This window comes from Anabas testudineus, chromosome 5 (genome assembly GCF_900324465.2).
Source record: "Anabas testudineus chromosome 5, fAnaTes1.2, whole genome shotgun sequence".
Taxonomy (NCBI): Eukaryota; Metazoa; Chordata; class Actinopteri; order Anabantiformes; family Anabantidae; genus Anabas; species Anabas testudineus.
This window is the reverse complement of record NC_046614.1, coordinates 8,764,003-8,790,003: the sequence shown is the minus strand read 5'-3', so window position 1 is coordinate 8,790,003 and position 26,001 is coordinate 8,764,003. Positions and strand designations below refer to the sequence as shown.

The window sequence follows — 26,001 nt, the reverse complement described above, 5'->3', positions numbered from 1 at the left end:
CAAATAAAACAACCTAATATTAGATCAGTGGTAGCTGTTAAGCTGGAAATACAAAAACAAAAAACAAACTAACAAATTCTAAAAAGCATCTCATAGGACCTGACAGTAATGGAGTTAGATGCTGCTGTGGTAACTCTGTTAAAAGATGTGTGGGGACAGATAAGGGAGGAGGAACAAGATTTCCTGGGCTTTAGGTTGTAATTTCTCATCTCAGATGGCAGACCTGTAAACAACACTATCTCACTCGGTCAACAATAATTACAAACACAGTTTCACAGACTTATAGAATTTATTACATAACTGTTGTATTTGAACTTTTTGCCCCTCTACTTAGTACAATAATAATGCAGGCTTAGCCACAGAACTACCTCCCTGGAGCTGGCAGGGATTTACCATCTTGCTCCAGCACACTCCAGGACTCAGTGTGCCATTAAGAGATGCCATAAAGATTTAAGACATTAGAGCAGTGTGATATCTAGTTCAGAAAGAGTGCTGTCCTTACCCTCCTCTCTAAGGGACCGTAATTCTATCCTCATCTTCTGCAGAGCCTCTTCCAGCTCTGCACACCTTGAGCGCTCCTTCTCTAAAGCAAGTTTCATATCACTGTACTGCATGGGAACTGCTGGTTGGGCCTGTGGAGCCAGTGCCCCGTTAGTTGTGGTACCTACATCCTCCCGCCGTCTGCCAAATATACCCTGTTCAGAGATGATATAGTAACACATTTGTTTGTAAAGAGACACTATTAACAACACAATACTTTAACTAGATGCCAGATACAACGTAAAAAGGTTTGAAGTTATCAGAAAATATTTTCCCAGACCTTCTTTTTCTTGGTAGGCTGGTCCATTTTGGCCTGGAGGAAGTCTATGAGTTTGGTCTGCTGGGATATGGTCCCCTCCATCTTTACCTTCTCATGGGAGTATACAGCCTGAAAGTAAGAAAACACAAGCTTATAAATACATCTGAAGACAACTTTAACAAGAATTCCCTTAGAGAACACATTAATTAGGATTACTTTATCCTCTTGGTCCCTCTGAGATATCTTGTAACTTACTAACATCAGCTGCACTATTCTAATATCTAACTAGTAGGACTATCTTTTCCTCTCTAGAGATCACTGTAATTTAAACTGCAAAGAAATTGCACTAAGTACCTGTATATTCTCCAGCTGGTACTCCAGATCAGTTCTCTCAGTCTTGAGCATGTCAGTCTGGTCGAGGGCGTCCTGCAGGCCTTGGGTCAAACGGAAAATGTGGCTCTTCTGGAGGTCCATCTGCTGCTGTAGCTTTGCTTGCTGTTTAGACACCGGCACATAATTTTGAAATATAAAAGTCGTCTTTTACATTTGGTTTTATGTTTAGAATGATTGAGTCATAACTGTAACTTAAACTTGATAAATACGTATGGATTATACAGGTTGGTTATATGCAATTTTTTACCTCTTCCATCAGTCTCTGTTTAAGTTCTCGCTCTGTCTCCAGTTTCTGCTGTAAGCTGCGGGCATTCATCTCCAGCATGGCGTGTTTCTTCTCCAGATCATTGAGCTGAGGGTAGATGTGAGAGTAGGTTAGACCATAACAACACAGCCACACACAGTATTGATGTTCTGTTTTATTCAGAAATAAAATATTTTTAAATATTTGTTCACCATGCCAAACTCAAAAGACAGAAAATGAGGCAAAGCTTAAACCACAGACTCACAGTATCAGACAAACTTTCAGCCTTTAGTCTCTGCTCCTTCAAGGCCTGTTGTAATGCAAGTATCTCAGCCTTGTGCTCTTTGACTGCCAGTTCCACTGCCTGGCGAGACTCAGTGCTGCGCTGGTCTGCACGCAGCCTGTGAACAGATTCAGTGTATTAAATAACAGAGTTGTTTCTATCACATCCTCACAGCACCGTAGTTTCCCTCTGACCACTGTTGGGCTCATCACAGCTCAGGTCCCTTACTGACAAACTCTTGCCCCAAATTAATTCCAATTAATTGCTACTCTATTTTAATTCTAAGTCTCAGGGCATACCTACACATATTTATGATTACATTTACATTTAGTCATTTGGCAGATGCTTTTATCTAAAGTGACTTACAATTGAGGTACAGGTAAAAGGCAAAGGCAGGGTAAGTGTAAGGAGGTCTTGCCTAAGGACTTCTACTGGAGGAAAACCACAGCTGGGACTCCCGAATGGAGGGCGGAAATCTTACCACTACACTATCGGACACTCTATGATTACTGTCAACATCTGCGTGTTCGTTGTCCCTTTTCTCATTTGTATGTCATAGCTTGTTTTTGTACAAACTTGTCAAGACAAACGTCTTGTAAATACGTGTAAATATAAATCTTACCTATTCTGCTTCTCATTGTCCAGCAGTCTTTGCAGGTCTCTTGTTCGTCTCTCAGCTTGGCTTTTTTCATCCTCCAGGGCTCCTCTCCAAGCTTCCCACTGCCTCTCCTTCTCCAGCAACTCATCATTTAGGGACTCCAGCTCCACCACCTGCTCCTCCAACATGCTGCATGTGGTCTTCAGTGTCTCAATGTTCTGGTAAGATAAACAACACCAGACTGAAAAGAACATCTTTAACAGTTTTTTTTATGTGACTGCATTTTCAACGGTAACACGCAGTGGCAGTATTGTGTGGTTAAAACATAACATCACATAATGCACTTGCATAGGAGCACATATACAGTAGGATATCACACAGATAATAATAATAATACTTGAAAAAAAAAATACTTAAGTTCACCCTAATTGGAATGTATGTGTATCTTTCTAAGACACCTGCTAAACGGAGGAAAGCAACTAACATACTTTCACTTGCTTTCAAGCATTTGTCTTTACCTGTTTCTGGTTGTTAAGGTGCATCTCACGGTCTGCCACCTCCCTCCGCAGCTGGTCCACTTCCTGGCTGAGTTGAAGTTGGTCCTCCCTCTCATCTGATGCTTCATCCAGCTGTTTGGATAGGTAGAAGTTCTGGCGGTTCAATTCAGCATTCTCCTGACTCAGCTGTGTAAGCTGCTCCTCCAGGTCAGTGATCACCTAAGGCAAAACATACAGTTAGCTGTATATCCTTGCTGATAGCAGTAAAAAGATGTTTGTTCTGCCCCAAAGATGGGGAAAGAGTAATTTCTACAGTAGCACAGGTAGTCAACTAACCAGTATTGATTTACAATGACTCTAATGTGTACATTCTAAGCTAAGCTATTTCCAAAGTCCCTCCTTTAAAAGATATGCACCTTTAACAAATTCAGGAAAACATTTGTAAGAGTTAAATAGAACAATAGATCAATAGATGTTAAATCTGAGTGTTGAAGGAGGTAATTTATTAACGTGTTGCATTACTGTGATCCATCTGCACATCATTCAGTGCAGTAAACATCTATGACGACAATGTGTGATGTATCACACATTGAGAATAATTAGTATAAAACTGCTTGATTCAGTAGATGACACATTGCTACATTAGAACAAACATTTGTAGCTACACATGAATCACCATATATTCAAATTGTTCTGTTGCTGAGAGCAGAGACAAAAGGCTCTGGCAGCACTTACTGAGCAGCTGTCTCTCAAGGCATCAAACTTGCGCTGAATTTCGTCTCTGTGATTCTGTGACAAACACAGGTACATGAAGAGCAAAAATACAACTTCTCACCCAAATACAATATATAGTAAAAGAAAAAAAAAAAGAGGAATGATGGATTGCTAACAGCATTATTGAAAACCGATAAAAAGAACTGTACTTCTGTGCATAATAAAGATTGCTTGCTTCTAAACATATTTGCAAATGTGTGTACATCTGCATTTTTACATGTGACACACATGTCATTTGTGTATGTGCTTGCACTTGTTTGTCTTACCCTGAGGGCGGTGATCTCCTCCTCAGCCTCAGCACTCGTCTCTTCCAGCTCAGTCTTAGCTTGCTGCAGCTGGCTCTCTAGGGCAAGACGTGCAGCCTGCAGGCTGCTAATCTGGGACTCGCGCTCCTGCAGGGAGAGGGTCAGCTCTGACACCTGTTTTTTGATCTCCAGCTTCTCTTCTTCATGTTCTAGGCCCATCTGCAAAAGAGACAAGGCTAGGGTGAATGTTGCGAGTATAAAACTGTGGAAAATAAACCCCAAAACAGACTGTATTTGCAGATAATTTTCTGCATTTTTTTAAAAATCTGTTCCGAGAAACAGATGGCAGGCATTTTAGGACATCAGGGCAATTTAGAAATTGGAGGCTTCCCTAACTGGTTAAAATCAACACAGAGGGTTGTTTGAAAGCATTTGACCCACATCTGTTGAAGGTAGTAAGATTTTCTGATACAGTTATTCATATGTCTACACAGAGGCTTTCAGTAGATTACAGGCTTTTTTAATATCATTGTAAAATTTTTATTATATAAAATAAATGGGTCGCAAAAGAAAAGGGTCAGAAGGGGATTCATTAGAAGATGTCAGGTAAAAACTACAAGATACACAAATGCACATTAAATTCTACAACCAAGTTGTAGAAACTGTGAGGAGACATCTAAAATTGCTTTGTGAAAAAATATGTCTATATTTTATATTTAATCTGTCAAACTTGTTAAAATCTAAAAAATAAATTAAGTCAAAACATTGTCAAGCTTTGAAAAGAACTTATGTATACTTAAAATTAGTAGAGTTCCAAAACAACACACAGTAAAGTAGATACACAAAAAAAAAACACTCAGATCAGTAGTCATATCTCAATAGAAAAGAGCCAGTGAAGGCAGAGATCTCACAACCAGTCAGCAGGTTATCCTCCAGTTCACCACTTGGAGTTAGGAGCTCACAAACAAAAGAAAGGGGCGTTATGACCCTTAATTATGTCACAATATCTTTGCCCTGGGTGGACATTCAGCTAATGTATTTTGGAGTGTGCATTTCTAGGTAGAATATGACTGTGTACTAACTCCTAATTCAACTGATATAGGCAAAATAAGAAAAGGTTTTTAAAAACTAAATTTATTGTACTAATGTGATTCAATTCAAATTAGTTTTGTTTTGATTACAAAACTTTTGGAGTAAACTCAGTAAACTCAAGCTGTTAAACAATAAAGTCTATTCTTCAGAGTGGAAGTTTGCTGATATGGGGGACTCTAGTCATCCAGTTTAAGAGTTTACTATATACTAGCATGCAACAAGCTTCTGTTTTATTTCCATGTAGTTTAACCTATTCTTTGACCTGCTGTTAGCCAAAACAGATACATTTCTCCCCAGGGATAACCAATAAAAAAGCTGCTGGATTCATTGGTCTGGCAGATTATGTACAGGCCCAATGGCAATTTTGTGGAGGTGCCATTATAGACTATTGTAGTTAATTAGCGGTTTATCTGAAAGGGATCTGAGCTTGCCAGCTGATCAGCTGCTTTAATCCCTTCTGTGGATAGTAATGATGTAAGGCTAAACTGTGTGCTGGTTAAAGTGAATTATGTGACTTTCCTGTTGCCTCACCTCCCGCAGCCTGCTCTCCAGCTCCAGTAGCCTTGTTCTTTTGGTCTGCTCTTGCTGACTCATCTTCTCAAGATGCTCCTCCAGTTTGGCGTTTTGGGCCTCTAGCTTGCCTGCCTGTGACTCCAAATAGAATTTTTGTTGTCGAAGCTCTGAGATCATCTCCTCCTGGGCTTTCCTGACATAAAAATATATATTACAGTGCCTGTAATAACCATTGACATTATGCTAACAAAAGTTTTAGTAAAGTTTCAATTACTTAAACAGATTTCAAAGTAAACATAAGTTAAAACTGCATTTTTAAATTTAACTTAAAATATGATATGATACAGAGTTTGCACACAGTGGAGATCAGCCATGATCCACCGAAATGTAAGTGTGCACTAACGAAGCAATTAGAGGTTCAAGGAGACAGAACCAGTGTGGGTGGGGGCATTCATGAAAGCACAGTGTGGGCAGTAGATCTAGTTAACTCACATATTCTTCTGGGTGTAGATGCTGCTGTTAGCGGCCAGCTTGTTAGCCTCTGACAACTCAGCAATGCGCTGCTCCAGGTTCTTCATCTTGGAATCCATAGCATTAATGGTCTGTAGGAAGAGGGGGTGCACAATTACAGTAAAACATTTGAGTGGCATTCAAATAAACATGCTCAAATACAACAATATACTGTACTCCCATTTGATTGATTACCAAATGCTAATAAAAATCATGGGACAGGAATATTTAAGCAGAACATTTTTATGGTAAACAGAATTTTGTTCTCCAGTAAAATCCTATTAGAGTCTATCAAGGTGCTGCCTGAATCTTCTACTGTCAATGTCAGATGACTGCCTCTAAAAGCTTCTTAAGTGCCTCAATTCTACCACATTAACCAGATTAGGACTTGAGCCCAGGCTTTATAGTGCAACATGGATAGTACGATTTATTCCAATTGTACATTGCAGTACATTTCAACCATGAAAACAAATTACTGGGATAAAAAAAAGAACTAATAAAAAACATTGGAGTTTAGCTGTCAAATTCAAACAACTTCAGAGGTTAATGAAAAGGTATCATATGCTCACAAACAACATTCACCCAATGAGACTTGTATAGTACTGTATGTTGACATACTGTAGTATAAATGAGGGGGAAAAAAAAATTAAATTCACATCTGCTGTTTTCAATGTTACAGATTTAAATCAAGCTTTATATTCACCTCACTAGTAATTGTACTAGAAAATGTCTATGTATGTAAGTTTTAAAAAGCCTGTGTGTTTTCTTACTGCTTTCTGTTCACTGATAAGCTTGCAGTTCTCCCTCGATTCCTCCTCTTGCTGGGCCCGTCTTGCCTCAAGGCTTTCTTTGTCAGCCAGGTCTGCTTTCATTTGGGCCTCCAGAACCTTCATCAGACAGAACCAGCAAAAATAAAATTGCAAAAATGGAATGTAAGTATTGTATGTCATCAGGCAAAGATTAAAAAACAATACGTTGTAAATGTTTAACTAAAACTGTTGTTATTGATAAAAACAATATTAAAAAGAAAAAGCCCTAACTAACCCTAACCCTCTATAATGACAACTAAATTTAATAGGTAAATCTAATCTTCATTAGAAGATTAGATTTAGATCATGTGTGATTTATTCTGCATATTTCTGCATAATATTAGGCTGGCCCACCTTAATCTTGTCTTCATAAAGTCTCTCTTTTTGAACCAGTTGGGTTTCCATCCTCTGGGCTGTTGACTGGGCATCCCTCAGGTTCTCCTCAAGTTCCTAGAGGAAGTAAAAGTACATTAAGATATTTAACACAATAACATAGACATCTACACACAATTACACACATACACATTGATCCCAATAACCACATTTTATATTATTAAAAACATAAACTACCAGCCTGTCAATTACTTAAAGTAAAGTTGTTTGGATTTACAAAGACATAACAGTGCAATCTACAGAAAAACAGAGGGAAAGGTTCTCTAATTAGCTAATCTAAATCAAAACAGAAAAAAGAAACTTGCTTTGAAAAGCTGGGAATCCAAAAGTCGACTATAGTGGTGCCTGCTCATGCTGACACTATTAAAATAATGTTAAAATCTATATGTGAGAGCTCAGCTAGCACATGTGTGCTCTAAGATAACTGATGAGGATAGAGTGAGAAAGAGCTGGATGAAAGGGAGGAGTGGGCAGGGGGGTGAAATTAGGGGTAGAGTGGGGCAGAGTATTAGCAAGCCTTATCTGTAGCTCTCTCACCAGGATCTTTTCAGCCATCTGCTGGATCTGCTGGGATTTGGTCTGAATGTCATCTTTCAGCTTATTCTCTCGCCGCTCAACCATCTCCAGCCTTTTTACCTGGTTTTCCAGGGTCTTTCTGCCCTCCTGCTTACACAACAAAAATTATAGTATAAGACTATCCACATGGAAAATTTCTCAAGAGTGACTTTGTAACTGGTCCAATTACAAAACAGTTTGCAACAACAGTTTTTAACAATATGAATCATGTAGCACTGAGGGTTGTAGCCTGGTACCTCTGTCTCTCGCAGGCGACGTTTTAAAGTGTCGCTAGAGTCGGTTTTGCCTCGCAGGCGCTCCAGGTCTCGTTCCAGCCGCTCTTTGGCCTGCCGGACATTCTGCAGCAGCTCAGTGGCTTCTGTGCTCGCTTTCACTGCCTGGGGAGGTTCACGAGGTCAAAGACTGTTAGTGAATCCCAAGACATACTTTTTGATGTGCTTGGGCAATTCCTATCCATGGAGACACTGAAAACAGCTACTGTAGGGAATAAATAGAGAACTAGGGCAGGTCAAATACTGTTTCAAACTGCTTTATTTATATAAAAATACTAATAATGTTATTTAAATAAATTTACCTTGGACAGTTTGTCCTGGAGCTCTTGGATTTTTATCTGCTGCTCAGAATTAGTCTTAAAGAAAGAAAGCATAGAAAAACTCAGGCTTGAAATTTTTGCATCTAATATAACCACAAAGATCTACAGGCGAACAGATCAGAAGTGGACAGAGCTAAATGCAAGTGTAAACAGACCACATCTCTTTGTAATGTAAATGCTATTGACTCATCATCAATATGTATGCTCTACGTCATATCATAAGTGCAGGGTGCAGTGTGCTCATAATGCAGGTCCATTACGAGCTAAATATGTAACCTTAGATTTTATAGTGCAAAATTAAGCAGTTGTGATAAATTTTTGACACATGTGGTCTGCTGGACATCTTGGAGATGCATATATGTGTACAGCTGTAAACAGTGATGTATCTTGGTTGTCCACTTATGACCCCACCACAGAAGATGCATCTGAATATGTTCCGATACCTTCTCAAGTTTGGAGAGGAGCTCCTCAACCTCAGCTTTGCCCTGTTCTTTAGCCTGAAAAATACATAGCATGATGAATAAAATCCATCCAGCAAAATAAATAAATAAGAAGGAAAGGAAAGACAGAAGTCCAGGAAGTGCTTTTTTATTGTGCCCTGGGTCTAGTTTGGGGTTCCCCTCAGTCAGAGACTCTTCAAAGGGATGCTAAACTTTCAGTTTTTGGTGTTTGGTTCTTTATCCACATGAACATATGGATCAAGTTACTTGAAGTAGTGCTGTTTCCAGGTATAATTTTATTTTCAAATATCTCCAAGTCAGCGGCTTTGAAAAAATTCCACGTGCACAATCAAAGAGGTAAAGTTTAATCATACTACGAAACAAAGAGAAGAGGAAAGGACATATTCATACATGTATAGGTTTTGCTTAGTAGTGTGTGCTTAGCACATACAAGCTTCGACTTCACACACACCAGAGGGAGTCAAACCAAAACATAAATCAACCTTTTTCTCCCTTGTGAGCTAACACACTTAGCATGTTGATAATTCAGGGTAAATTTATTTAATCAGTGTAGTTAAGTAAAATTTACGTTATTTGTAGTTATAGAAAATGTATAATTTTATTTCCTCTCTGTCTCCCTCTCTCTGTACTTTTCTGCAGGTATCCTCGGCCTGGAGCTTTAATCTCCAGACTCAGTTAATCTACCCAATGTTCTGATGCTTGTGTTGTCTTTATGCCTGCTGTTCTTTTCTCTCTTCTCTTTCCACTCACCCCACCGGTTCAAGGCAGCTGGCCGCCCACATGAGCCGGTTCTGTGGAGGTTTCTCCTCTAAAGGAGGTTTTTCCTCCCACGTTGCCTACAGCTTGCTAAAATGGGATTGTTGGGTTCTCTGTAATTTTTGTAAAATATTTTCTGGTAAGTCTAAACCTTACCCTGTATAAAGGCCTTGAGATAACTTCTGTTGTAAATTGGCGCTATACAAATAAAACTGAATTGAATTGAATTGAATTTCTTATATCTGGTTCATCATGTTTTAAGAGGGTATCTAGTGCAGTGTGTACAGTTGTTCTCAAAACAGCTCAGTGATATGAGAAACCAAAATTATTTTCTTTTACTTTTTTCACCAAGATTTCAATTGTTTGTAAAAAGTGGTCTGACATATTTCTTTATCATCAACTATTCAAGCATTACTTCACCAGTATGTCAAATTAATGCAATAAACTCCTCAGCAGGATATGCTATCAAAAGTTCTTCATTTTAAGAATAAAATGTGTATCTTTAGATTTAGCATTACATATTGTAACTACAAGCATCTTTGGAGCAAACGTACCTTCTGCATTCTCTGCTGGTATTCCACAGCTTTCCTTTTGAGTTCCTCACTTGTTTGTCTGGAGTCTCTAAGTTCAGCTTCATAGAGGTCACTCCGGCGTCGGGCAGCTGACAGGTCCTCCTCAAGCTGCCTGATGGTGACCTGCATCTCTTCCAGCTGGGCATGGTACTCCTGAGGGATAAAACAAAAACAAGTGGTGATTAATATGCAACTTAAATTGTCCTGCAAACATTATATACTATATATTCTGCAGATTTAAACATCAGGTATATTTTCTCTATCAATATAAAATTAAATATTATCATATTTGTTATCACCATGAACATCTTAAGGCAGAAGAACTAAGTTGTCAGTGCATGCAAAAACTGTTACCCAAAAAAAAATGTTACCCAAAGATATACTTCATAAATCTGCTGACACTGTTTCACTGTTCAGTGATATATAGAAACTGCAATGCACTGCAATAATGTCCGTTTTTCACCTGAAGTGTCAAAATCAAAGATAAGAACTCAAGTAGTATCATTTTAACACTGTAGATAACAACTTTGCACCATGGAGCTTCAAGTGAAAGGAAGAATAATTGCAAAGGTCTGTCACAATCTTTACACAGACGCCATGCTCCACTGATGTTTGCAAACTGCTCACTCTCAAGTCGTCACCTCACATACGCCAAGAGAAGATGGAAAGTGTAATTAATTACAAACGGTGGCAGGGCCGTGGCCACCAGTGATGTTTTGCAGCTAAAATAATCCAGAGTTCTGTGATTAAAATGATAAATGAGTATCAAAATATTATAAATACTTTGCGTTCCTCCCCTGGGGAGAGGGTGAATCTCCTGAGTAATGATCAAAGTTTCCTCCACTTTTGTACCTTGCAGGGATGCCATCTGCAGCAATGACCTTTATGAGTGCTGAGGACAAGGGAGTCCTCAGAGGGGAAACCCTGCCTGTGTAATAGTGATACACTAAGAAGGAGTAGAATTTTGCAGCTGCTTCAGATGGTCATTATGAGTTATAATAGTGTAAAGACAACTCTGGGGAAAGTACAACAATATTCAGAAATAGGGCCATAAATGCATGTCACATTTTCTTTCTAACTTTATATTTTTTAGTATAAATATCTTCAAGTGTTCATAAAAATTTCTACGTCCCAAATCATTATGGTGATGAGAAGGCGGAGACAGGATCATTTGAATAAGAAGATCTACATACTTGCTCCTTAATTTCCTGCAGCTTGTTGCTCTGTTCGCGGATGTCGTGCAGCAGCTGCATTGCCTTGTCATCCTCTCTAGAGACCTCCACACGTGCCTCTTCCAAGCTTCGCTTCAAACTCTGAAAACACATATATACACAAAAACTCAAGGCTACTGATGGCCTAAATCAATACTGTTGAGTACAGCAAGTCAAAACTACACCGTATGTGAAAAACGAACCTGTATATGATAATTGTAATGTAGATACAAGCATCTCTTCAAATTCTGCACACACACAGACAGAGCTGTTATTTTAACTCACACTGCACTCAGTGATGTAGGTGGCAAGGTCTTGCTCCAAGATGCTCCTCTGAGTCTCGGACGCCTTCAGCTCCACATCCTTCTGGTGGAGCACTGACTCCAGGTCAGTCATTTTACGCTGAAACCTGGAGATCTCCTGCTCCATCTGAATCCACCAGAGAAAACAACTCAATTTTCACTTCCATCGCAACTTTAGTGAAGGTAAACAAATGCCAGTGGATTTTAAACGGCAGCTGTGTTAGATCTGACAGCAGCAATACGGCACAATTGTAAAGGTACTTCAAGTAGTGAATTAAATAGGTGCTGTTTCTGACCTAAACATGCAACCCAGAATGCTACAAACAATGTAGTTGTGTTGCAGCACACACAACAAAATTAACTTGGCTTGCTTCATTTGTATTAAGCCAGTCAGCCTGAATAAACACAAGATGTCTGGCAGTAAAGCCCATGATGAAATCATTCTTTCTGGAAAACAAAGTCCTACAATATGGAAATGAACAGTATCAAGTCAGAACCAAGCTTTGCTTTGAGTCTCTGCCTAGCTTGAGGAAATGCTTTTGTGGTTATAAGAATAAATTGTTTCTTAGGATTACAGATGATATATTAAAAGATGAACAGCAGCAAAAAGCAAAGGTAGGTGGAAGCTACACCCTCACCTTGTGACATTTGTCTTGAGTTTCTTGTAGTTCTTTGCTTTTAAGGTGCAGTTTCTTTTCCATGGAGTTGGTCTTAGCAGGAGAGTGGAGGCCTGCAGACACTGACCTGAGGATAACAACATGTATTGTAAACATGTTTAGTACTTTTCAAGCCAAGCATAAATCCTACACGTCCCACATACTGCACCTAAATCTTGCATACATCAAAATGCTGCACATGTTGACAATGCAATAACCAATTTCATTTTAAAAGTTTATTTTTGAAGATAAATCGTTACTACACTTAGACTGCCCATTGTGGTCATAAAGAACCATAGGCAATCGCACCAACATATTCTCAACCACAACATGTAAGCAAAACATCCAAGCAATGTGTTCTTATTTTGTGTAATTAAGTACACACATTTACAGAAAAAACTATCATGTCAGCTAACCTAGAATGAGAATGACTGACAGACACATATCATGAAATAAAATCATATCAGGCAAGAGCAAGTCTTGGCAGTATTGTAGCTATAATTAAGCTGATTGAGCAGCAGACAACACCCACATATCATAAATGAGCAACAGACACAGAGCATAAAATATGCATTGACTCTATGTTCCTTTTTAAGAAAATGACTCTGGAATATCTGGTTAAAGCACTCCTCCAGACAACAATTAGGATCCTATTCAACCAAAAATTTTTGAGGTGAAAAGTGTTAAGTATATTTCCAGATGAAACAGACTATGCAAACCAAACAGCTGCTTAGACTTGGGATAGTCAGTCCAATGCACTTATCTTTTTGTGTATGTAAGGTGATGCCCTATTTTGTTTACATTTTTGGAGTATAATTTTGAGAGTAAAGTCACTTTTTTTACCCTTCTCGACCACAGAAAAAGCCACCCCGAGTAGAAGACTTCTGAATACATTTATGACGGGGTCTGTATGAATGGGTTCACAAATACCGCAGAGGGATCTTCAATAAAGTTGACTCAGACTGAGTCACAGTGTTAAAAATAATCACGAAAGCAAGCACTGCTCCCTTCTCCTCTCTGCATCAAGAAACAAATCCCGGAAATACACACACATATACATTACTTTCTAATGTAACATCTTCATGTTATATATTGTTTATATATCAACAATATTTTAAAGATAAAATGGATGCTATTTCTACTGTTCTAAACAATATGTTGATAGAAGAGAATTGAGTAGCCACTGCAGACTGCATTATTGAAACGAATCAAACAGAGACAGGGACTGAAGAAAAGTATGCAAGCTAAAGGCTTGCCAACACACTGATCAGCCTCACAAAGAGTGTGCACACGATAACAAGCACAGAGATTGAGGAAAAGACAAACAAACACGCAAAATCCTACATACAAGAGATGAGGGAATTTTCGAGGAAACATTCACACATTTACCTTGGTTTTTTCCTGTACACCAAGTCATTAAAATGAAACATGTTTATCTACTTTGGAGCATAAATTATCACTGCAATTTGGCTGTTAGTCTTTAAAATCGTCTTGCTCAGATATTATATCAAAGAGAAATTCCAGATGGTGGCAGTAGATGAACAGTCGGTTACCAAAATGATCCTCTGGAGACTATAGTTGATCCATAGGCATCTGGCAGGATCCATTCATAGAAATCTGGTCCGTAAGTGCCAAAATATCCTATTCTTGACCAAAGTAACCAGATAAATTGAGCACTTTCTTCATATGCAATAATAAACGAGAGTCCAATATTTACGCACAACTTAAAAAAAACTATGTAGACAGTGAAGTGTTTTGAAATGACCCTATATTAAATCTGAAAAAAGAAAAAAAAAAAAAAAGAAAAGCTAATTTTCCTGGAAGTCTACATTCATACCACCTTCCAAAGATGATTTTTTTGACAATAAACCACAGGCGGCTTCTTATAAATTTGAGGCAAGCTGCTAAAGGGATTTTGTTGTTTTTGGTTTTACTAATGAGTCCAACAGACAACTTCTCACAGACTGAAAAAAATAATAACAAGAACCCCCAAAACACATTATTAGCATTTCATTATGTCTGGCTCTGGGTTTATTTCTCTTTCCTTTTTCGGCAGTGTAATGAAGAATGTGTACAGACATATGCATGCATGTACACATGTGCGCACACACACACACACACACACACACACACACACGCGTGTGCACAAATTTGATATATTCTATGAGCACCTCTTAATCAAACGCAACAAAGCAAATGACTGAATTTGGTTAAAAACCATAAACAAATGACTGATGGCGTAACAGCAAGGGACAGAGACACTGAAGAGGGAGAAAATAAGAGGAGGAGATGAGATGGGTAAAGATGGGGGTGGGGACTAGGGGGGAAAAAAACATCATGGTAGTAACCATAGAAATAGATTCTCTCCCACAATCTGAGCTCTGATCCTTTTTCCTATCTAATCTACTAACGCTTTTTCTTCCCTTGCTGTTGCTGCTGCTGTCATGATCTGCAGTCTACAGCACCATTAACCTGGTAGAGCACTGCCATGGGGCTACAGGATTGAAACCCATCCTCTTGCATTATTATCAGAGGTTAAGAAGCCAAACTCCATTAGGGATAATTACAGTCCCAAACCCTATGCTATAAAAATCAGGAGCCCATTATGCTGCACAATAACACATAGCACAGAAAGCACAATAACAGCAGCGAGGGTGGGAGTGTGCCTATGTGTGGGGTTCCACCTCTCAGCAAACCTCATTGACACACTCAGCCGCATACCAATCAGTGCCGATGGCAAGATAACGCCAGCTAACATCCTCTGGTACATTCATTTTATCTATCTATACATCGGCTCATCTACGTGTGACACCAAAGAAAGAAAAACAGAAGAAGAGAGCATCAGGAGAGAGGGGGATCCCTCCCCTCCATAATTCCATATCTGATACAGCATATGGCCAAACCCATTTCAGCCTCAGCAGGCACAACACAAATGACAGCGACACAACAGCAACTGCCCAGGGCACCCACCTGAAACAAGGCTACCTGGAATTTGTTGCCGTAGTAATGAGGAGTCTAAGGACAGAATGGTAGCCATGGGTAGCATGGGGTCTTTAATCAACAAAGGTGTGTTATAGAGATGTATGCAGGAGGTCTTTGCATTGACTACAGGAAAAAGGAATTTTTGAAAAAAGTCAAACAATTCAAGTAAACAGGTTGCACTTACTCAGTTTTGGCCAATGTTGTCAACGCTCTGCTGAAGAACCAGCCTAGAAAGGGCAAATCCTGGCCCTGGAAGCCCGTTGGCAGAGCTCCTCGTTGGGCTGCTGAGGCTGGCCAGGGGGCTGCCTGCTCCGGCTCCTCAAAATTGGAGGTGTCATCTTCAGCATGCAACGTAGGAACAAAAGGCGGGAGAACTGCAGGAGAAAAGGATGAGAGGAGGGAGTAAGAGAGGGCAAGAAAAAGAGGAAGCAGTGATAAACAAGGTGGTAGAAAATGTAAATAAATAAATAAATAAAAACACAACAAGGAGAAAAGGGAGAGAAAGGAAGGGAGGAGGAACAGAGCAGAGCAGAGTCTAGAGTGCGGTAAGTCGCGCGTTGGTGCACATGCTGCCTCTCTGTCCCTCCCTCCTTGCTTCTCTCTCTCACATACACACATGCTCAGTCGCTCTCCCTCACTGCAGCAGAGCAAGCTAATCAGCTGGAGCAAAAGCAGAAGCATAAAGCTCTATCTGTGTCCAATTATAAATAAACCAGGGCTGTGTTTTCAGTAGAAACATGCACATACATGATTCTGTTCTCACATAGTTTTTGATATTTATTACTCACAGAAAACCAATTCATTAACAAACAATTAAAATTCTGAAAATTATCAATAGACCCTTCGAACACAGAGAGGAAAAAAAAGCTAATGTATTCCAAAAACCAATCCCTGGAAAAACAATAATCACTTTCTAAAAAAACAATAATAAAATAATAATAATTCATTAATATTCAGTGTTGACAAGGATATCATGACTAGAAAAGAGCTCAGATGTCAAACATAGAAATGTTTGATAATCCCAAAAATAATGGTTTCATCCAAAAACAAGGTACTGTGCACAACAAAATAAACACTAACTCTACACATGAGAATTACAGAGCTACTGTAGAGCTGCAGTTGTCCAGTGTAACCATGTTTCACCGAAAACATCCATTAATAGGACCGTTATGGGTGTGTTTTCCTACAGCTAGCCAGGTGAAAATGTTGAGTCTTTGATATTCAGTGCAGTTAGAGATTTGATGGCAACAATGACGTTTAACAAACGCACATGTATTTCTGCCACAGAGAGCATGTCTGATGTCGCAAGCGTAAAAAGATTTGTGCTGCGTCTATTGAGAAGTACATGAGTTGCAGATCTTTACTCTGTCTCGCTTCTTCTCTCTGGCCCCCCCCATTCTCGTCCTCAGGAAAGAGCTGGCCTACTGCCAACAACAAACAGAATCTCATTATTTTATTACAGACCGCTGGCAAAGCAGTTGCTGTTTGTTGTCTATGTGCAACTTTACGCATACAGTACACTTAGATACCGTAAATTATAAACAAGATTAGTATTTGACAAGTGGTCATATATCATCAGTCCAGCAATATGGTTAAATTGACACTGTGTTATTTCAAACCATATTTAGCATTTTTACCAGAAAGACAGGAGAACAGAGTGTTAACGGAAAGGAATCAACTCACCGTGTCTTAAGTTGTTCCAGTCTATGCTGGAAAAGAAGGAGTGACATCGGAGTCCCTGAAACCCTAGTCTTTCTTTGGCTCCACACAGCAAGCTCTGCACCAGGTCTACAAACTGCCTACTGGCCCGCGGCTCCTCTGGAAACTTTAGAAAACGCTGCAGGCAAACAAGGATTCATTACATGATACTATAAATTGTCTGATCAGGTATTCCGTCAGATAAATCAGACTGCATTTACTGGGAATTGTTTCTTTCTTCACTAATCTGGAATTTATAGTTACTGACAATACAACCAGTGACTAATATCAGTCAAGGTGACATCTACATACCTGGAAGTTGAGAATGTTGTGGATGGTCTTGGTGGACGTGCCTTCAGAAAAAGGCGACCTGGCATAAACCATCTCATAGGCTATGACCCCAAGAGACCACCAGTCACACTCAACTCCATAGGTACAGTTAGAGCCCCCATTCATGGCTGTTAGGACTTCTGGGGAGAGAAAGTCCTGGGTCCCAACAGGCACTGTGGGAGCTGCCACCTGTTAATGTGTTAATTAAACACATTGTCATTCTCAAGACTGATGAAGGTAGCACACAAAGCAAACTCTGTAATCAACTTACTGTTCTGTTAGCAGTCAGCCTGGCAGCTGATCCAAAGTCTGCCAGCTTAATGTGACCAGTCCGATCAATGAGAACATTCTCTGGTTTGACGTCTCTGTGAGTGGATAGTTTATAGGAGATTTGATACTGCTTTTACAGAGCTGTCTGTTGCCTGAATACGATAATGTCTACCATTCTGAGGATAATGGAATAGATTTATAAACTCCAGCAATGTTTGCGTATTACATAACATCACAGTGAGTGCTCTAGGTGAAATTACAATTCCACATTTCTCATGTTGAGTTGAGTTTCAATTAGGGTATAATAAAGTATGATATTTAGTGAGGAGCTGAGAGAAAACCTCTGTATGTTATTGGACAAAGCCTTAAAAGGCCTCTTCTCAGACTTGAATTCAGTAACTGGTATCTTACCTGTGGACGTAGCCCAGCTGGTGGACTGCATGAATAGCTTCTACTAGCTCAGCCAAATAGAACTGAGCCATGGGTTCATCAAACTGATCCTCATATCGGTTTAGCAGGGACATCAGGTCACCACCTGGCAAGTACTCCATTGCCTAAAGGTTTTGAATATGAGGAAAAATAATAGGTATCATTCGCCTTTGAAACATCTGTGTATCTATCTTGTAAATTCAGAAAGCAAAATGCAACAAGTGCAAGACCACATGAGTTGAGCTTATATGAAACCTCTCAGCTTAAGCTCATTACAGATTCAATTATGTAAGAGTGGATGCTATTGCAGATTTATCCGAGATACTGCAGTCAAACGATTGGTCTTCAATAGCTACAAATACACCCGAAATTACTGCACAATTTGCTTGGTGCTTGTGTGTCTGTCATCTTGGGCTACAGATAGACATGATTTTATTCAAGCAACATGCCTCAATAAAAAACATGCCACATTCTTCCTATTTTTAAAGTTTGGTAAACACAAATTAACCAAAGTCATGTTGGACTCAAATCCTCTTTTCTGCTGTCGGCATCCTGAGAAGAAATGGATTGGTGAGGCTGATGTGAGCTATATGGTGCCAGCCATACAGCCATAACAGGCGAGAGCCCCTGGTGCATGAATGGTCGGTGAGTCTGAATGAACGGGAGCATTCTCTAGTGTTACCTAGCAACAGGGAGACTGGGTGCCTCACTGACACACGGATAAAGATGGATGCTTTGTATTTTCCTCCATGCTCAGTGAGAGAGCAGGATGAGACAGGGGGGAGTGAAAAAAGAGGAGGAGGAAGAATGGACACAGGCACACAGGGGGCACGAAGAAAGGTATAAGGACAGGGTGAGTGAAAGAAAAACAAAGGGCAGTATACAATACAAAGCTCGGCAAAGGAGGAAGTACCTTTTCTTACATTTTCAGTCAATCTAACAAGTCATCAGTCTAAAAATACAGAATTTTTCTGAGGTAACAGCTTTCACAATGATTTCACTGTACATCTCTGGGAGGACTAAATTGAGGGAATAAATCTGTGCTTTATATCAGAGTGATAAATCTGCTTCACAACTGAAGATTAGACTATTAGGGGGACACTAACATTTTGCAAATATTAATACTTATATTATATTAGAATGATATTATATTTTGATTAAGTTCAGAGATACAGCAAGTAAAACACTGAAAGAATGGAATAATTTTGGTAAAGCACCTTATAAATGCTCTTGTCATATTTTCTTTCTATTCTGTGCTTTTTTTTGTTTCTAAAACGTGACATTGTGATATTACTTGTAATTTACAATTAAAAACAATATGAGCATAAACAGCAGTCCAGGGGTCCTACCCAGAGGAGGTTCCAGCATTAAAAATATTAATCTGAACAAAACAAGATATTTTTTTACAGTCTATATAAAGGATAACTATCTCCTCTCCAACAATACTTGCTACTTGTATAACTGTACTATTCTCACTGATGGCTTGGTTTATTAGCCACTTTCTGGAAACTACAGCTGGAAAAGAAAATTAACAAATTAACCTTTAACACAGCTTTCTTGTATGCTGCTTTATGTAAAATCTATATTCATAGAACAGTAATTCTAATTTTAAAAAGAGGTTATGTTGTACTTTGTGTATCAACATACAAACACATAAAGGTGTGCATATGATACACTGGAGTTATTTTTGAGCAGCTGTTGGGGTTGACACGATTACAAGACAAAAGATGTCAGGAAAGGGTAGAAAGCTATTGCTGTTAATTCCATGATGATCTAGAGAAATTAGGTAACAAAGGTAACAGTAATATCTCAAGGATGCAAGCTTTCAAATATGAAACTGAAAAAACTGATATATTTGGAGTGACTAGTCAACAAATAATTCAAAAGTTGACATTTAAAGCATCTGCCTGTAAGTTATGTTGCCATCTATGAAAAATTAAATAATATCACAATTCACCCATCATATTAATTCAACCAACATTTTTGATTATTAATCATATAGTTCAAAATATTTGTGTCAAACAAATTATTACTTTTTTCCCAGTGGATTGGGAACCACAGCACCCCCACCTGGTTTGGTTGATGGCAACAAATGCATTCAGACATCACTTAAACGTGCAGCCTGTGTAGTGAACAATGGCTGGCAATCTTATCACTACACTACCCAGCCGCTAACTTGCGTTAGCAAACACAGTGTTTCATTTGAACACAGGAATATATTTGCTGATAACAGGTTCCCTTCACCTGCAGTTTTTCTATAGAAAAAAAAAAAGGTTTCCGGCTAAAAAGTAATTTACAACATTGAATATATCTCTACTGTAGTTCTAATCAATATGATGTTATAATCTGTTTTTCTTTTATAAGCCTGGACATTTTTTCTAAAGATAGTGTATATTACAGGCCAAATTCTGTACATACCACTTCACCTAACTCAAAAACTTCATATTACTTATTTAACCCATGCACTCCAAGCAACCCAAAGAGAGAATAGTGTAACACTGAAAATTCAGCCCACCCTTAGTATTAGAAAAACTCACCAAGTAGACATTATCATTATCCTGGAAAGCATAGAGCAGCTGGGGGATCCAGGGACTACTGTTGAGAGCTAAGATCCTCCGCTCCTCTTCATGAAAAACCACCTGAAGAGAAGTGAAAAAGCTATGCAATCAGCATATACACATTAAATAAATGCAACAGCAGTGTTGCACAAATAGTTTCTGTGAGTGCTTTATGAGCTACATAAACTAATCTACCTAAAACAATGAGTTACAAGTTTACTGGGGTTTTAGCTGGGTTTAAACTTTTCTTATTTTATTCAGTAGAACAGTAAGATATCTTAATATCATACCTCTTCATTATGAGCCTCCCTATAACACTAACCCTCCTTTCTGAGCTTTAGTTTGTGTTCCTTGTATTATGTGAGATGTAATTTGAAACTATGCAATGTAGTCACAGGTGGCATAAGCAAAACATTCTTGTTCAGACATTTCTCTTTGTATTCCTCAATTCAGATCCTTTCCTGTCACAGCTCATGTACTATTCTGACTGAGATGTGTTCAATTAGTCACATGCCAGAGACCACATCTGTGAAATAATGTGCCCAGGGTCTGGTTTACTGTAATCAACCTTACAACTCCCCCCAGTGGGCCTTTTTGGAACACCTACTGGTTAAATACACAGACAAGGATTGCATGGAGAATAGCGTGAAGATAACACTGGATTAAAACAATTTAAATGCTTAAAAAAGCAATGAAATGTTTTTAAATGAGTGACTAAATAAACGTAATGCTGTGAATGGCCCTGAATCAAGCAGTTTATACATGGAAGACAACCAGTATTAACCAGAGTTTAAACTATTCAGTAAGGAAGAACAGGCTAAAATCTAATCAAGACAATATAAAGGGTTAAAGTTATTTGTGGGAAATACACCAGTTACTAAAGCCACACTTTTGCCACTCACAAACATTTAAGATTTGATTTATTTTCACAATAAATAAACATAAGTTCATGTTTTGTGCCATTTGGTTAATTTGGTTAAAAAGTATTTAATTAAATTAATCTTACAACTTTAACTAGTTGTAGGACTTCAATCTGAAAATCAGATTACATTTTATGTAATTTATACAGAAACAGAGAAAATTCTAAGGAGACAAATTTTTAGGCACCACTTTATTATAATTTACTTTTTATTTATATTTAATTGGTGATGGAAAAACTATTTTGTGGTCAGTCTTTATCACTGTCCATTTCAATCATCTATAAAATAGTCAGATCAGGTTTATATAAACATAAGTAATTAAGCCTCATGATAACTAAATCTTGCTGCAACCAATGTTTAGCTTAGGTTCACAACACAAGTTGAACAAAACTATATTTTTAACAAAACAGTCTGTTTTCAATTTGGTCATATCAGGAAAAGCACACGTTTTACTAACTTTAATGATAGCTTTGTCCAACTAAGCCATAACAGTGAGCCAACATGCACAACACCAGTGCTCTACTGTAACATGAAAATTCCTTGGTAGAAAAAAGGCTTGTTATCTACTAAAACCAAATTATTTATTTAAGAACATTTCTATTTTTCTATATTTACTACTCAGTATCTGAATTTAATAAAACTTCAGGAATCTTACATTTTCTTGACTGCGTAATACAGCCTTGTCCATGACTTTGAGTGCAAAAACATCTCCAGTGGCCTTCTCTCTGACCACTTTGACTTCTGCAAAACGACCACGACCCACCACCGCACGCAGTTCAAAGTCATGAAGCCCAGGCTGCAGGGCCCGAAGCTCTGAGACCACTTCAGAAACTGTGTCACAAAAACAAACATACAAAGGTTTCACATACATTGTTTTTAAGAAATTAAGTGGAAACACTTTTAGAACCTGTACACAAACATATCAGCATTAAACCAAGTGCAACTCACTGACACAGATATAATTACCCAATTACAGCACAGGACTAAAAACTAAATCAGTGACTTACATTTATTAACAAATTTTGCCACATGATGTATCTTCATGAGCTCTGGACTGGTGCACTCTTGGTAGAGCAGCAGGAGAGCTTCCAGAAACTCCTCCCGACCCAAAGTGCGTCCTCCATGGTGCCCACACAGTGCGACTCGGCCCTAGAAACAACACACAAACGCAGGAGGAGGAAATCTGTCAATTACTGCGCCTTCTTCGAGACTGTACAGTGTTTGAAATACTGCATATGTGCAGATTAACTACACCGGGATGGCTAATATTTACATTAGTTTACCTGAAACACCTGGTGGAGTCGCGAGCTGCGGCTGGTGACGGGATCCGTCGGTGAAGGTAGCGTTAGCGTATTCAGGTTTCCCTGATTCGCGTATTTGAACTTCAACATAGCTTCTTAACAACAAACAACCTAAGCGAATGACACAGGTTTGGTTATAGTTCCAGTTTGAAGCTGCTTGTTCATTGTTGAAAGATGTCTGTGATGTCAGGATGAGGTTACAGGGGGGCCAAATAAAAATAGGGACAGATGTCAACAATGCACCCATTAGCATGCTAAACTGACGTTGGCTAACGTCTGTTGTTAACTTCCCTAACATACCGAAACAAATAACGTCAACGTAATATACAAACGATTCCTTTATATGACACAACGATATGAAACTACTCACCAGACTGCCATACAGGTATTTACAATATTCCTTTTAATTTACACACAACATTCATTCACTCAGAGCAGCGCCTGTTTTCCTCGCGTTGTTTCCGGTGGACTTTCAAATTTTGCGCGTTCCCCGCCTACCGCTCGTACCCGTTGAATGAAGGTGGAGGTTGATTGGTTGCTTAGATTGTTATGGGCGGGTCTTGTTGTTGTTTCTAACCAATGGCAGCTGTTTCATCCCTGTCTGTTCCTGTATCTGTTCCAAAAGAACTATTTCTTATTTATACAGGACAAATGATAAAAGAAAATAATAAACACATCAATACACTATTCTTCTAATGACACTATTGTCATTAGAAGAGGCAGGTGGTATATTAATGTAGACTGCACATTTCACAAATATTGGTGCTGTGGACGACAGTACCATGTACATCTGTTTAACCATTTTTAATAGATCTATCTAGCAATCTATATTCACTCGGAATCTCACTTGTATACAGAGAAGACTCAAAAAAAAAAAAACCAACTAATTGATGTAAAGGATGGTTAAGAAAAAAAAATCAAAACAGTCGAGGCAGAGGTATATATTTGACTCCCCATGCCTAGTAAATTCCCACATATTTCAAAAACAATTTCCCAGTTTGTAACTGAATTAATTATTATTAGTTTGTTCTCAGACTCTCAGCCATGAAAGACTTTATACACCTTCTACAGGGACAAGAGTATTTCTCTTTGCATGTAAATTGATATTTATGTGCCCCACTAACTAAAGCACAATTACCTCAATCTTTTTGCTGCGTTTTCAAACCACTCTTTTCATAGACACTTGTGCAATTGCTATAATATTCTCAATACCATACAGTATCCATTTCTAAATAATAAATAAAATGAAATAATGTGCAGATTACCAAAATCAGGGCCAAAACCTTTATTTCCAACAGAGGTCCATGTTCCATTTTTGTCAGTTCCAGTTTTCCAAAACTGCATGGTCAGATTGCCTAAACTAACAGAGGGTGTAGTGGTGAGTCAGAGGAGTGGCTGTGTGCCTTCAGCTGGCCCCTGAGTTGCTGGAGATGTTGCGTTAAGATTGGGGTTGAGTTTGGGATTTTGGGTTGGGAGTGGGATTGGGATTAGGGGTAGGGGTGGGCTTAGGATCAGGTTGGGGAGGTGTAGGGGCAGGAGCAATATAGCACCCTTTTTTGTGCCACTGCATGTCCCGCACACGTCGGACGGACTGGATCTGAGGTGCAGTGGCTCCCCAATCATTCCAGTGCTTGAAGTCTCCGTGCTCAAACACATACTGGCTGCCTCTGTAGCCTGGATACATGTATCCCACCCACCTTTACAGGGCAAAGAGTAGTATATCACATTTTTGACAGCAACAAAATAACAATAGCCAGAAAAAATACACACCCATTGTATATTCAAAACAGTAAAGTTACATCTAGAATAACTAAAATGTGTCAAGGGGGAGGTTACAGCTTACGTTCCATTGACAGCCTTAGCACTGGCCACGCGGTCCTGGAAACCATAAGCCCATAGACTGGGGACATCATTGTCAACAATCTCCATCTTTCTGCCTTCAAAGCCTGCTTTCTCAAACAGGTGCAGCTTGTGATCTGCACTATCCTGGAGAGAAAAACAAGTTTGGGAATTTTTCACTGAATTTTTGATGAGAAGACACATTTGTCAACATTAAATCAATAAACCTGACCACTTTCAGAGGCCTGAAGGAGCTCAGATTGTAGCTACTCTGGCAGCTGGTCCAGGTGCTCCAACGAGGATATGATCCTTTCTCAAGCACAAACTGCTCTCCTGCAAAACTTGGACGCCCAAACCCCACCCATCTAATGACATGGAAAAGATGCATTACATAGAAATGCAGATGTGTATCTATGCAAGGGAAACAACAGCAAAATAGGATGAAGATATAGTACAAAAAAATGCTGAGATTTGATGAAGGGAAGCTGAGTCACTCACGGTCCTGACTCCACAATGACTGAGCCAACTCTCTGCGTCTTCTCCAGCACATCTTTACATTCACCAGACAGCTCCACCTTCTTTCCACGAAAGTTCTCAAACTCAAAAACTGCCAGCTGCAAGATGGGAAATGTTGGAGATGTTTCTCATCTCAATCCACATATTTCTTCTCTGCACATTTACATTTTTACATTTACTCATTTGGCACTCATTTATCGAAAGCGACTTACAAGTACATCATGTGTGAGGTCAACAGAAAAGTTGCTTTTTATACCTTATATGTGGCTCCACTCCCTCCTTGGCCCTTCTGTGCAGGCAGCTGGTCGGGTGTTCCTTGCTGTTCTGTCATTTTCCCTCTATAAAGATAACAATTACTGAATTTTGGATTGTTTTGTTTCCTGAAACACACAAAAAACACAGAGAAATGTCGTTCCAGCTGCAGAGAGAAGAGGGAACAAGGAGAGAGAAAGGCTTGTTGGGGAGAATAGTAATTTTTTTTTACCTGGATGGATTGTGTTTCAATGCACCATGTAGGAGCCACGCTCTGTCTTTCCTCTTTCCTTTCTCTCTCCTTTTTGTATGTCTCAGTGTGAGGGTGTGTGTGGATGTGGAGGCCTGGCGAGCGGTCGGTGGAGGCCAGTGGGGGTATTTATGGTTTATTTCTGACCACAGCAGCAAAAAGCCTGTTGATGCAGCAAGTCTGTCGCACCCATTGTGTCCATCACACTGCTTCTCAATAGGCTTGCCCCTCTGTGCCTGGCACACTGGCAAACGCTGCCCAGCTCTGCCCATGCTGCCATCCTGACCGTGATCCTATAGTAGGCAAATGCACTGACTGCCAGCCAAGAGAATGAACAGTCAAAGATCAGTCTCACTCAGCACTATCAGCCCCACCCAGCT

General features: G+C 39.2%; 2 protein-coding genes across 8 annotated transcripts in view; both read right to left on the bottom strand.

The window, feature by feature from the left end:
- cita (citron rho-interacting serine/threonine kinase a) overlaps positions 1-23,257 on the bottom strand; it is a 33,339-nt gene extending 10,082 nt beyond the window's left edge. For 2 of the 7 annotated variants that reach the window (XM_026348487.1, XM_026348490.1), the window contains exons 1-32: positions 23,135-23,257; positions 22,747-22,875; positions 22,471-22,612; positions 22,119-22,294; positions 20,523-20,624; positions 17,968-18,110; positions 17,558-17,651; positions 17,269-17,475; positions 16,942-17,095; positions 16,623-16,682; positions 15,443-15,632; positions 12,259-12,364; positions 11,604-11,747; positions 11,301-11,420; positions 10,090-10,260; positions 8,762-8,815; positions 8,301-8,354; positions 7,963-8,103; positions 7,688-7,816; positions 7,112-7,207; positions 6,719-6,835; positions 5,931-6,040; positions 5,457-5,631; positions 3,855-4,052; positions 3,550-3,603; positions 2,836-3,033; positions 2,342-2,535; positions 1,702-1,837; positions 1,440-1,544; positions 1,154-1,294; positions 821-928; positions 503-695 (exon numbers count right to left, since the gene is read on the bottom strand). In XM_026348487.1, the coding sequence (XP_026204272.1) occupies positions 503-695; positions 821-928; positions 1,154-1,294; positions 1,440-1,544; positions 1,702-1,837; positions 2,342-2,535; positions 2,836-3,033; positions 3,550-3,603; positions 3,855-4,052; positions 5,457-5,631; positions 5,931-6,040; positions 6,719-6,835; positions 7,112-7,207; positions 7,688-7,816; positions 7,963-8,103; positions 8,301-8,354; positions 8,762-8,815; positions 10,090-10,260; positions 11,301-11,420; positions 11,604-11,747; positions 12,259-12,364; positions 15,443-15,632; positions 16,623-16,682; positions 16,942-17,095; positions 17,269-17,475; positions 17,558-17,651; positions 17,968-18,110; positions 20,523-20,624; positions 22,119-22,294; positions 22,471-22,612; positions 22,747-22,854 (4,120 nt within the window). In that variant the 5' untranslated portion in view covers positions 22,855-22,875; positions 23,135-23,257. The remainder of the gene's footprint in view (positions 1-502; positions 696-820; positions 929-1,153; positions 1,295-1,439; positions 1,545-1,701; positions 1,838-2,341; positions 2,536-2,835; positions 3,034-3,549; positions 3,604-3,854; positions 4,053-5,456; positions 5,632-5,930; positions 6,041-6,718; positions 6,836-7,111; positions 7,208-7,687; positions 7,817-7,962; positions 8,104-8,300; positions 8,355-8,761; positions 8,816-10,089; positions 10,261-11,300; positions 11,421-11,603; positions 11,748-12,258; positions 12,365-15,442; positions 15,633-16,622; positions 16,683-16,941; positions 17,096-17,268; positions 17,476-17,557; positions 17,652-17,967; positions 18,111-20,522; positions 20,625-22,118; positions 22,295-22,470; positions 22,613-22,746; positions 22,876-23,134) is intronic. The other 5 variants (XM_026348492.1, XM_026348493.1, XM_026348488.1 and 2 more) reach the window with 4 other exon arrangements.
- A 790-nt stretch (positions 23,258-24,047) lies between these two features.
- LOC113154618 (beta-crystallin B3-like) lies at positions 24,048-25,927 on the bottom strand. The gene is made up of 6 exons (XM_026348919.1): positions 25,604-25,927; positions 25,376-25,457; positions 25,102-25,217; positions 24,836-24,968; positions 24,608-24,750; positions 24,048-24,461 (listed from the first exon to the last, which is right to left on the bottom strand). The coding sequence occupies exons 1-6, from the start codon at positions 25,891-25,893 to the stop codon at positions 24,203-24,205; spliced, it is 1,023 nt and encodes a 340-aa protein (XP_026204704.1). The 5' UTR covers positions 25,894-25,927; the 3' UTR covers positions 24,048-24,202.
- Between the last annotated feature and the right edge of the window lie 74 nt (positions 25,928-26,001).

Excerpts from the sequence above, each read along its gene's own strand:
- LOC113154618 (XM_026348919.1), bottom strand. The coding sequence starts at position 25,893 with ATGGGCAGAGCTGGGCAGCGTTTGCCAGTGTGCCAGGCACAGAGGGGC. Across the intron at positions 25,218-25,375 it reads GGAGTGGAGCCACATATAAG|CTGGCAGTTTTTGAGTTTGA; the intron begins GTATAAAAAGCA and ends CCCATCTTGCAG. Across the intron at positions 24,462-24,607 it reads GCTAAGGCTGTCAATGGAAC|GTGGGTGGGATACATGTATC; the intron begins GTAAGCTGTAAC and ends TGCCCTGTAAAG.